General features: G+C 47.0%; 1 protein-coding gene across 3 annotated transcripts in view; it reads left to right on the plus strand.

Moving 5' to 3' along the window:
* Positions 1-8,169: 8,169 nt before the first annotated feature.
* The window catches only part of TRIM24 (tripartite motif containing 24), a 120,716-nt gene continuing 116,083 nt past the window's right edge, over positions 8,170-12,802 (plus strand). For all 3 annotated transcript variants that reach the window (XM_074983816.1, XM_074983815.1, XM_074983817.1), the window contains exon 1: positions 8,170-8,581. In XM_074983816.1, coding sequence (XP_074839917.1) covers positions 8,215-8,581 — 367 coding nt within the window. In that variant the 5' untranslated portion in view covers positions 8,170-8,214. The remainder of the gene's footprint in view (positions 8,582-12,802) is intronic.

Below are 12,802 nucleotides of genomic sequence, written 5' to 3' on the forward strand. Positions count from 1 at the left end.
CAAAGCTAATTCACCACACCGAGAGTAGAAGAAGAATCTTTATTTGGCATGCCAAGTAAGGCGCAGGGGGATCTCTCCTCAAAGCCTGCGCACCCAGCGTCTGGGTGATAGCACATATGTACAGCTGTTCAGTGAAAGTCACTCTCCACACAGGTAATACACTCCGCCTTCCCATTATACAATCTCCCCGTACTACGCAGGCGCAGGGGTCTCTGGGGGTCCTCTGGTGGTCGTTTTAGACAGGAGACCCAGGCCCCGAAATTCAAAGGTTACCCTCGGTTACATCTTGTTTGTTTCATAGCAATGAAGCGGAGCCGGATGTAAGTTGTATGTTCCGCATTCTTGTTCTACTCACTTCTCCCTTTTCTCTGGTTACAATTCCCCTCTTTGAGAATACTCAAGATGTTCCATATTGAGTTTTCTCATACTGCTTGCTCAACACCTGATTCATGGGTTGCATCTCTGACCTTCTCGTAGTTATACTGTTCAACAAGTGAATCCCTACTGGAGGACGAAGGAGGTTAACACCTCCTCTAAGGAAAGGGAGACCTACCCGAATGCAACAACAAGCCAGCAGAAAAACTACCACTATGACTACTAACGAGGAAAACATACTCTTAATCCAACTCATCCATCCTCCCAGACCCCAGCTCCACCAACGGTCATCTCCTGAATCTTGCTTAATATGGGTGGCTAGGTCTCAGAGCTTAGACAATTGATTCTTAATTGTTTGGCTCTTATCAGACAAGTTGAAAGAACAAAGTCCCTCAGAATCTTTACAACCATGATTATGGCGTAAGAGGAGATGATCAATGGCCGTTCGGTTCTGTAATACTCTCTCTCGTACTTCAGCTAATTCTTCCGCTAGGTCTTCAATCAAAGTAGAAGTAAGATTTATAGACTTGGCCAGGGCACAAGCTACCTTTGCTAGTTGCACAGAGTTATAGGTAGCTAAGCCTGGGACCCCGACCAATGAGGCGGCAAGCATTGAGGCCTCAGTTTTTGATAGGAGGCTAACATTAGAGTCACAAGAATCGCTGATTGTTTCTAGGCTACGCCTAGCTCTACAGGAGGAGCTGAAGTGAACACCTGGTATTATTCCTATTGTAAGCCTACCTATAGCACAAGGTCCGCCAATACTATTAGCAGGTACATAAGTATAAGCTGTAAGGCCGCATATCATAAACCATCCTTTTGGCAAGAACATTGGAGTCCTGGCATACAACACCTTGTTAGTTATGTCGGTATTAAAAGCACTCAGGTTAATATTAAAATTTCGAAAGGAGGTATCATTCTGTATGGCCTGTAGGGGGGTGGGTATCCCGATAAAACAGGTACTCATTATTGACCCTAAGGTATAGCTGTTTCCCATACAAAAATGTGTACTGTTAGTTGCAGTAGTAGCTAAAAGGGCCCACAAAGTGCTCTCTGTCGGGTGGAGAGAGAGAGGTGCTGCCCATGTTTCAGTACCAATGATCCCGGATATCCAAATGCATAGTAATGAATAATACCACATAGTCACTTACATCAAAACCCTACTTTCGTCTAAACATCAATTTCCAAGTCTTCTCCTTCCTCTGGTGTGACGTGGCTCACAGTCCACTCTGAGTCCTCAGATGCGTTAACCTTCTTTAAACACATGAAATGGACCCAAGGCTTAATCCCTTGTAATTTTGCAGCAGTTTTAGTGGTCAATAAGACAAGATGGGGTCCCTTCCACTTCCCTTGGAGAGGCTCTTCCTTCCATGTGTGGACCAGCACGCTGTCTCCCGGCTGGATGTCGTGAAGCGGCTTGTCCAATGGGATGGGCTGATGATTGCAAACAAACCTGTGGACTGAAGACAAAACAAACGACAACGACAGCAAATATCCTTTGAGATACCCTTCACCTGTTCCCCATTCTATACCCGTACCAGGAATCCCATTCATTGGCCATGGTCTCCCAAACATAATTTCAAATGGGCTGAGCCCCAGTTTCCCTTTAGGTAATATTCACGTTCTTAAAAGAGCGAGGGGTAAGGCCTCGGGCCACTTGAGTTTAGTCTCTTGACACAATTTAGACAAATGTTTCTTCAGGGTCTGATTCCCTCTCCCAACTACCCCGCTGGCTTGTGGTCTATATGGGGTATGATATTTCCATGGGAGTTTAAGTACTTCTGCCACCTTCTTCACGCATCGAGCGGCGAAGTGAGTTCCCCGATCTGATTCAATCCATTCCGGTACTCCGAACCGGGGAACAATTTCCTTTAGGATTTTTGTGATGACTGTTTTGGCCGTGCAATTTCTGCATGGGAATGCTTCAATCCGTCCTGTGAAGCGGTCCACAAGTACCAAAAGATACCAAAATCCCGTGGTAGTTCAGTAAAGTCAATTTGCCACACAAGTCCTGGTCCCGGGGCGGACAGTAGCGGGGATGGTACTACGGGCTTCCCTGCTCGGGGGTTGTTTTTCTGACATATCATACAGTCTCTAACTGCCCGTCTAACCTCGTTCCGTATCCCATTTCCTATGAAATATTTCTCCTTTAGCTGTGTTAGGGCCTCCCGACCCGCACGTGTCCCTTGATGGAAATGCAGGACCACTTCTTGCACTAAGGATTCAGGAAGGAGTACTTGTCCTACTCTACTAACATACCACCCTTCTTTTAAATTCAGGTGTAATTGTTCGGCCAATTGCTTTTCCGAGCTAGAATAAGGTGGCTTCTCTAGTGGGACTGGAATGGAGGGAACCAAGGGCAAAAGGTTAACCCTTTCTGTGCTTGCCACTCGCTTAGCTTCATGACCTGCTCGGGCATTACCCCGTGCTACCTCTCCATCTTCTTTCTGGTGTGCCCTACACTGCACAATAGCTACCTCCTTTGGTTCCTGTATGGCCTGTAGGAAAACCTGGATTTGCTTTCCATATTTTACAGGTTCCCCTTGAGCTGTTAACGTTCCCCTTTCCCTACAGATGCCTGCATGAGCATCAGCTACTCCAAATACATACTTAGAATCTGTCCAGATTGTGACACGCAAGCCCTTTGCCCTTTCCAAGGCTCAAGTGAGGGCTACAAGCTCAGCCCATTGAGCCGAGGTACCTGTCAGTAACGGCTGAGCCTCAATTACTTCATGCTGGCTAACCACCGCATATCCAGCTCGTCTCTGACCATCTATTATTTGAGAACTACCATGCGTGAATCACTCTAAGTCGGCATTGGGAAGTGGCTGATCCTTTAGATCAGGACGGCTCGAATATTGAGCGTCAACAGTCTCTAAACAATTGTACTCAATGTCTTCTGCTCCAGTCTCTGGTAAAAGGGTAGCGGGATTCAAAATAGGACTACTTACCAACTTAATTTCTGTGTTTTCCAATAACTGGGCTTGATATTTAGTGAGCCGTGACTGGGTGAGCCCCTCCTTTGCCTCCAGCAGGGCTTGAACTGAATGGGGGGGTATTAACTTCAACTTCTCCTCCCAGAGTTAAGTTTTCCTGCTTCCTCCAATATGATGGCGGTAGCTGCGACTGCTCGGAGACATGCTGGCCATCCTTTTGTCACAGTATCCAGTTGTTCGGAAAAACATGCTACCCGTCGTTTCCAATTTCCCACCTTTTGAGTTAGTATTCCTAGGGCCACCCCTTTTCTTTCATGTCAGGGGGTACAGGCCAGCCGAAGGGGCTAACTTCCCAGCCCCTGTGTCGTAAGGTGGGGGCTTGGATGGTGGGGCCGAAGGGGTTTCCTGGTCCGGGCTTACAGAGAAGTTAATATTAGTTTTAGGAGTATCTCTCCTACTGCCCATCTTACACTCACCCTATAGATCTGATGTATTTCTAAGATATTCAAAACATTGTCCATACATATGTTCCTCCCATTTACCAGTACGTTGTAAAAACAAAAGCAATTGCAATATGGTGTTATAATTCAGGGATCCCTCCGGTGGCCACCACTCTTATCCCTCTAAGGTATACTGTGGCCACTCTACTGTGCACAGTCTTTTCATTTTAGACTTATTCATGGGATCCCCACCTATGATCTTCCAATGCTTCAGTACACAACCCAAAGGGGTGTTATCTTTAAGGGTACCCTGTCCTTGACCCATTCTCTATCGTGCCCCAGATCACAATATCTGTCCGGCGTCCCAGAAGTTCCTTCCATCCACAAAAGGAACTGGGTCTTACCTGGTTAGAGGATCGGTTCTACACCGTCGCCCCTTAGAAGTCGTTAGAGGACCGGTTCTACACCGTTGCCCCTTAGAGGTCCGGTTCTACACCATCGCCCCTTATGTCCCTTTTTCTTCTTCTACGTTTTAGCGTTGCACCTTTGTGCCGTCTCTCGTCGGAGGGCCACGGACTCCGGATACCGAGTTCCCCGGTAAGCTCACCGGAGCGCGCTGGAAATCAGATACCGTCCTCCGCTGCCTCCTTCAAAGAGCCAGTCCGGGCAAGGCTTTAATTTAGGATCACCCACCCAGGGAACGCCAAAAACTGTTGCCACCAGAGGTGGCTGTGAGGTAGTTCCTGCCCGGTGTGCAAAGCTAATTCACCACACTGAGAGTAGAAGAAGAATCTTTATTTGGCATGCCAAGTAAGGCGCAGGGGGATCTCTCCTCAAAGCCTGCGCACCCAGCGTCTGGGTGATAGCTCATATGTACAGCTGTTCAGTGAAAGACACTCCCCACACAGGTAATACACTCCGCCTTCCCATTATACAATCTCCCCTTACTACGCAGGCGCGGGGGTCTCTGGGGGTCCTCTGGTGGTCGTTTTAGACAGGAGACCCAGGCCCCGAAATTCACAGGTTACCCTCGGTTACATCTTGTTTGTTTCATAGCAATGAAGCAGAGCTGGGGGCCATTTGTTTCATAGCAATGCCGGGGGCCGTTTGTTTCATAGCAATGAAGCGGAGCCGGATGTAAGTTGTATATTCTGCATTCTTGTTCTACTCACTTCTCCCTTTTCTCCGCTTACAGTGTCCAATGACAGGGTGTCAGTGATGGTGGACCCGAGGTAAACGAACTTGTGGACGACCTCTAACGTATAGTTGTCAATGCTGATTGCTGGGGATTCAGCAACATCCTGACCATGTTTGTCTTCTTTAGGCTGATGTTATAAAGGATATTATCTCACCTACCTTGTCTCTCTCTGAGACCAACTAAAACATTTAATAATGGAAAGAAAAAAAATACTTGATGAGAATAGAAACCTTTGTGCTTTCAGGGAAAAAAAAAGCAATCTTTGTGCAATTTTTAGCTTACACACAAAACTGTCTGAACTACATCTCACAGCGACTGTGCCAGCCTGCAGACCTAAATATCATTTTTATATTTCATGTAATACAGTAATTTCCTCTCATATTAATTTGCAAATAAGTAAATTTTCCAATTTTATTGTGTTGTCCAGTGTTTTCCTGTTTCATACATAGGCATGCTTTTGAGGTAAAAAATGTTGAATACATTTTAGTGAAGGCTACTTTTAAAAAACCCACATATTTGAAGACAACATGACAGACCTGCTGTTTGCTACTCCTTCTATACCATGCAAATTAGAAGTAGATTGAAAAACAAACTGGATGGGGTTTTTACTGAAGAAAAAGGAATTGCATTAATTCTCCCACTCCATTTTTTACAGCAATTCCATCTTAAAAGGCTTTTTGTTTCACTCTTTTGCAACGACATATTCAATTGCTAATAATCTCACAATGGCCATGCCAGGTCCCCCTTAAATGTTTTTGTCTCATTCTGGATATCCCCCAAACAATTCCCCCTTAAATGGGAAGGGACGCAGGGGGGCGGGGATGGTAAGTAAAAGCTGGTGTATATTAATATTTATAACTAAAACTGAAGACCCCCCTACCCTTCTGTTGATTGCTCTATGCAGGGCAGGGAGAAGTGGCAGCACAGGAGGCATGCAGAAGAGAGATGGGTTGGCTGGCATCTTTCTTATTAACCTCAGAAGAGTTAAGAAAGAGTAGTGGTGTTACTCCCCTGCAGAAAGTGAGATCTGCCTCAACTTTTGAAATCAAAATTTGCTTCTAGCCTGGAACAACTTGGTGGGATCGTGAGCTTACACTAAATTGTTGGATCGTGAGGATGAGCATGCTGACTGAGCACTGTACTGCGGGGTAAAAAATAGTCTTACATCATTAAAAGCTTTTTACATTAATACTCTTCTTGTGCCCATTCGGCTGATTAATTATGTCCCTATGCGGAGGCAGTGTCTTTTGTGGTTGGGGAGGGAGTGGGGAGGAGAGAGATAATTAGGTTAGCGCTCAATGCATTACAGTGGAGGCTTTTTTCCTTCCACTTTGAGTTAATTGATTTCTAATTAACTTCAAATAGTTGGCACATCTGTAAAGGCTAGTCTGGAAACGCCCCAGATGCTTGTGCCAGCGTATAAAATGTTTGCGGTTTAGCCCTAGGGTAAAAGTCATAAAGAGACATACAGAAAAGCCGTAGGACGTTTTCATTAGCACAAGTTCTACAAAATACAAGGTGGTTTTTTTTTGTTGTTTTTAAATAGAGAGTCACAGCGAAAGAGACAGTCCCTGTGGCTAGGTGCTTGAGTTAATTGGGAGCCACCTAAACTGAGTGTTGATTCCCTTGTATCTGTTTGGGAACGGTCCTCATCCCTGATGATTTGGCAGGTTGCTTGTACATCACAACACTCAAGAAGGGTGACCCCATGTCCTGATATTCAGGACTGTGTCTTACATAGGTACCTAATAACAAGCAGTCCTGTAGCGCCTGAGGGACAAAAAAATTTTATTAGGTCATGAGCTTTTGTGGGCAAGACCCTCTTCTTCAGGCACTGGAGTGAAGAAGCAGTTCTCACCCAGGACAGCTCACGACCTAATAAAGTTGTTAATCTCCAAAGTGCTACGGGACTGCTTGCTCTTAGTGAAGCTGGAGACTAACAGCGCTACCCCCTCGTAGGCACCTATAATACCTTGATTTTTCACGCTGGTGGTCTCCATCTCACTCATGCTGGCCACGGCTTATGAACCTGGAGAACCAGCAAGTATTGTGAGGACAGGCGGAGGAAAGAGCTTGTTTGAAAACAGTGGGAGGAAAGGAGATTAGGGTAACCACCTCTTTGGTAATTGACCAGTATGGCTGGGTTTCCTGTGGATTTGTCAATCGTCAGAAAACAATATTTTTTTAACGTTGGTCTAAAGCTTAGCATTATCACACTAATAACATTGGGGATACCTAACGTTAAAAATTTCTGCCTCCAGCTAAAAACGCTGCAGTGGTCCCACTTGTACAGCTGAAGTAATATCAGATCAAAACGGTTGAAAATGCAACAGTGTTATCTGTCCCATAACAGAGAAGTGCCGCGTGCCTGGGCGAGAGAGGGGGCCAGACGCACGAGCAACGAAGGGTCCTGTGGCACCTTATAGCCTAACAGAAAAGTTTTGAGCATGAGCTTTCGTGAGCACAGACTCACTTCATCAGATGCTGGTCCTGGAAATCTGCAGGGCCAGGTATAAATAAGCCAGAGCAAGGGTGGGGATAACAAGGTTAGCTCACACACGAGCGTGAGCCGTGCAGGGTTAGCAAGTGCATGGAGATGCCTTCTCTCTCTAGATCCCGTGAGAGTTGCAGGGCAGTGTTTGCACGTGGCTGGGGTGGGCTCGGCTTCCGGGCGGGATGGGTGCCAGCTTTGGGAAGCCTACGAGGGGAAGGGAGACAGGAGAAACTCCCTCTTCTCCCAGACCAAGTGTAATGACCCGAGAGGGAACTTCATTCTGGGAGGGGCGAGGTGATGGGCGCGGGCCGGCCAGTGGGTCGCCCGCAAGAAGGCTGAAGGGGGAGGAGCACTGGGAGGCAGGAGACGGGACGGGGGAAGTGCGGGTATCCGGGCGCAACGGGAGGGCCGGAGGGACGGATGGGGGCGGAGCAGTACGGGGTGGGCGGGGTCTCTCGAGTGCGGCGGGCGGGGAGAAAGGGATGAGCCAGTGGGAGGAACCTACGTGCAATAAGGGGGCGTGGCTATGGCGCAGCTCCCCCTTTCTCGTAGGAGGGGGCGGAGCTCGGCTAGCCGTTGGCCGTGGCGCGCGGGTGCTGCTGCCTAGGATAACAAACACCGCGGAGGGGGCTGGGTCCGCGCTTTGCCGGCGCGGCCTGGGTAGTGGGGGCTGGGGGCGCGCGGCCGGCGGTGTCGGGTGGGGGGGCGGCCAGTGGAGGAGTCGCCTTCCCCGCACCCCCCGGGCGGAAGGCGCCGGGCGGAGCAAGGACAATGGAGGCGACGGTGTCGGTGGCGGCGGGGGCCTGGCCGGCGGATCGGGCGGGGGCCGCGGCGGCGCTGAGCGGGGAGAACGAGGCTGAGAGCCGCCAGGGCCCTGCCGAGCGCGGCGGGGAGGCGGCCCCGCTCAACCTGTTGGACACCTGCGGCGTGTGCGGGCAGCACATCCAGAGCCGGCGGCCCAAGCTGCTACCCTGCCTCCACTCCTTCTGCCTGCGCTGCCTGCCGCAGCCCGACCGCTACCTCATGCTGCCGCCCGCCGCCCCGTCCCCCTGCCCCAGCACCCCCAAGGAGCTGCAGCCGCCGGCCTCCCCCTCCTCGCCCGTCCCCTCGCCGACCTCACCCCTGCACTGCACACCGGGTAAGTGTCCCCGCTCCCCGCACGTCCCTGCCGGCTGCTGTGTCGCGATAGCGCTGGAGGGGGAGGAACCCGCGTCGCGACTGAAACCCCAGATCTCTTGCGCTCGCTTTCTTAGGGACCACGGTCGCCCACTGTGGATGGGCAGGTGCTTGTGTAGTGGCCCCCCCCGCCCCTTCTCCAGTCTGCCAGGCGGGGAGGCTCGTGGGTTTCTAGCCGTTCCCAGGCCGGTTGTGGTGTGGCTGTCGGGTAGGGATGGATTGGTCACGGTGAGTTCCTGGGTCATGTTGCGATACGTGGGGGTGGGGGGGGAAGGGCCGGGTCGGGTCGGGTCGGGTCGGGAGTGGTATTGAAAGCGAATCCGACCCTTCAGCTTTGTGTGATCTGCTACAGGCAACTTCCTGGAGCAAAAATGCGCCGAGGGGCGTGTGTGTGGCGGAGGGAGGGGGGCTGGATTTAAACTATTGCTCTTCTGCCGCGGCTATTATAATTGCAACTTCCTGGTGTTTGTGCGGTGCGTCCTGGTCCTTAGAAAGGAGAAAAGGGAAACATCTCTACATCTTCCGCCCTGTCACATTGGTAGGTTGCTCTCTGCATGGTGTTCTCCGCTGCTTGACTCTTTCGATTTCCCCTGGTTCTTTCTTGGAAGGCGCTTCTGCTGTTTCCTGCTGGAGCCGCACACAGTGCTTTGTAACAAGTTGCAGGTCCGAAACAGAAGGCGAGAAAGCGTAACGGTTTATGTAATGTGGATGTGGGTTGGTGGTTTTGCATATTTTTACTGATGACTTCTGCACGTTGAAGAGATTTGACTTGATCTGTGCTGAAAATGATAGGGAGAGAGGCTCTGCCATTTGGTGTTTAGAAAGTTGTTTTTGTACTGTATTCCAGAGTTAAACTATTTTAATAATTTTAACGGAAAGTTTTGCAGCAGCCCTACGTGGGATTTTTGCACTTTTACAGGTGTGAACTAGTTAAAATCATACCTAACATTGAGGCCTTGACCTTTGTGTGCTCCTGTAATACAAATAATGACTGTCAATATTTATAAGTTGGACATTTTCCTTATGAATTTTCTTGGTACAGTTACATTACTTTCAGCAAGACTGTATTAAAACAGATGTACTGACCTGCATGTTGAATAGTAACAGAGAGGTAGCTGTGTTAGTCTGTACTCCAACAAAGCAGAAGAAATGTAGCACTTTAACCCATGAATGCTTATCACTGAATAAATCATTTTGTTAGTCTTTAAAGTGCTACACTTTTGCTGTCTTATTTCATGAATATATGAGTTCAATAGAAGACTGCATTGGAAGGCAGTACAGTAGCTCAACATAAGCCACCCTTTAGCAAATGAAAAGTGTTAAGAACACTGTTAGAACTATGAACTGTGAATATATTATAATCTCCTAGCCAACCTGCAAAAGCAAATGCACACCCTTTTCTAGGGGGTTGTGACTGAGGGGCAGATGTTGGATGTATTAAGTTAATGGTATTTCCCAATAGCTAATTATCGGAGATTAATCCTTGCAGATATTTTCTGTCAGTGACTTGGTTACATATGTATTTAGTTGATCAATTAAACCTATGGGTCAATGAGTTTTCTTTGTTTCTTTCCATAAACAAACATGACAACATTAGGGGGAGGGTTTCTGGGTGTTAGTTGCAATCAAGCTGTGAAGTTACTTCTCTGATGTGGTTTGATGTAACATTTCTATTTATTTACACTTGCTGTAGTGATCATGATTAATCAGTGATTGTCTGACATCTTTTATTAGAACTTGAACCCATAAGAGGATGGCAAGCATTTTGGTTAAGATATGTGTGTTTTAAAATCCTGGAAGTTTTCTTTCTGCTGTGAAACAAACGCTTCAATTTAAAGCAGATGGTTTAGTTACTGTATGCCCTACAGGTATTAAACTTCAGTGTGGGCTGAACCCGGTCAGGTTTAATGTATAAACATTGTTGATATACTGGGTGTTCTAGACTAGGGCCTGGTCTAGGAGTGGAAGGATTTGCTGAGTTCCTCGCAAGAGAGGCAGGCATGTGGCCTGACATATGAAGCGGTATACTCATGAGTTAGAAATGGGACAGGGTTGCAGCCAGCCTTATTGTGGTAAAAGGCTGGTATTATGCCATATAATCATCTCTTGTCTGGTGAATTCTCATGAGTTGTGAGGTCACGAGCAAACAGACCAAATGTGAAAGTTACACATAGGGGAAATAGAAAAGGTCCATACTATGAAGAAGGATGAAATGAAGGGAAAGAGTGAAAATATTAGGACTGTTCAGCGACTACTTTAATAAGAGGGAATATATGGTAGAGGTACCTAAAATAATAAATGAAATTGAAAGAGTAAATTGAACACCTCAGTCTTTGTCCTTTTTTATGATTGGAAGTGATGGCTGCAATTATAGTTAAGAGATTTGGTTAAGGTTGCTTATTTTTCCTCCACTGTAAGGATAATAAAGGTGTCAGCACAGGTTGGGGCAGGAATAGGTACATACTGTGGGACTGTCTATCAGAACTACCAAGGAGCTAGGAAACCTGGCAAGGTGTGACACAGCATCGTGGTACCCCCATATTTGTTTGTCATATATTTATTAATATTTCATACAAAGTGTGCTATGCAAAATGTCATGATTTGCTGAAAACAAAATATGCAGAGTATTAATGTGTTTAAATTACGAGTTTGCTGTGTGGTTGTTAGTAAAAATATACCTGTGCTAGTGGGGCGGGGGGGAGTCAAACCACTCCCAGGAGAGTGCTCAATGACCATTAATTAGCAGAGGGGATTACAGTAAAAAGAGATTTTACAGTTCAGTGACAGTTGCACAAGCATCACTCAATGGCAACTGCTTAACTCTGGCTCAATTGTAGGAGACCATGAGAGTTGGGAGCGGGGATTGCTCACCTTTAATTTTCTTAGGCAACTGTTAAGCTTACCACTTATAATCACTGTGTTTCAGCACCTCATTAGTAATCTTCAAAATGGCCATTTCGAAGTTTTGTGCCACTGTAGACATAGCCTAGATGTTGCAATTCTTAATACACAGGCTTCTCTCTCCAGCTTGGGGCCAGTCTACTCAGTAGGTATATTTTACTTAAAAACAGTGTGCTTTAAAGTGCTTGGGAAATCTCATCCTAGTTTACAAAGGCTTGTGTATGTTGTGTTCACATTGATTAGGGCGTGGACTTGGTAATAAACATATACTGTTCAGGCTTTGGACTACGGCAAGATGGTACAGCTCTGGACTGCAAAGCAGGAAAGCTGGGAGAAATTGGCTGGTGTGATTTGCCAGTGGCTCTGGGAGCATTCATTCAGTCTAGCTGTGTGCTGAACTCCACATGCTGTTGTGGTGGGTAACAGTGCCTGGAGGGTGTTGCTGCTTGTTACTAGAAAAGCATTGTGAAAGAGCCTATGCTGGGGTGTTAAGGGGGCTGTACACTAGGGAGCATGTAGCATGATACAGTAGTGTTTGTGCAGATTACAGCGATGCCTTTCCTAAGGAGCCTATATAGCCTGTTTTGGAGTGGTCTCCCAAGTAATGTTTCCTGTGGCTTGGGCAGCCACCCAGGAGAGTTTCAGGTGCTGCCCAGCTGATTAGCAGAGCACCTACAGCTGGCAGAAAATGTTTCTACTGGTGGTGCACATAACAAAATTTAGTCTGCCCATGAATGGAATAAAATAGAGAATCCTGCTCTAAGACTGTGGTCTTAGATCAGGATTGTTTGGGCCCTGGTTCGTTAGGATGGGTCTGCCAGAGGAGTTGCAGGCCCTCAGAACATTCAAGGTGAACAGATGATTCATCATGCCCACTTAGAGTTGATTCCCTCTTCTACTTGCAGAGCGTACAATGTATCTCCTTTCAAACTTACAAGCATTATAGTTTAGGTCCATTGCCACATCAGAGACTTCTCAACCAAACTTAGCTAGAATCCCATTATGCTGTATGCTTAAACCAAGGATAAAGTTAAAACTTTATGAAACTAGTAATGTATACTTACATTTACACTGGTGGTTCTACCACAAGGGATGGAATTGTTCTAATTTTCTAACTTTATTTGAACCAGAAGCATTTTTGTTACAATTGGTACAAAAGCAACTAATGACAACTACACAGAAAATATATACCTTATCTTGGGGCTTGAGTGGGTCAAAAATTTCTCTTCACATTTTGAGGTACAATCTGGAGCCATCCATTCAACATTTAGTGTTGTCTTAT

This window comes from Carettochelys insculpta, chromosome 1 (assembly GCF_033958435.1).
Source record: "Carettochelys insculpta isolate YL-2023 chromosome 1, ASM3395843v1, whole genome shotgun sequence".
In the NCBI taxonomy this organism is placed as follows: Eukaryota; Metazoa; Chordata; order Testudines; family Carettochelyidae; genus Carettochelys; species Carettochelys insculpta.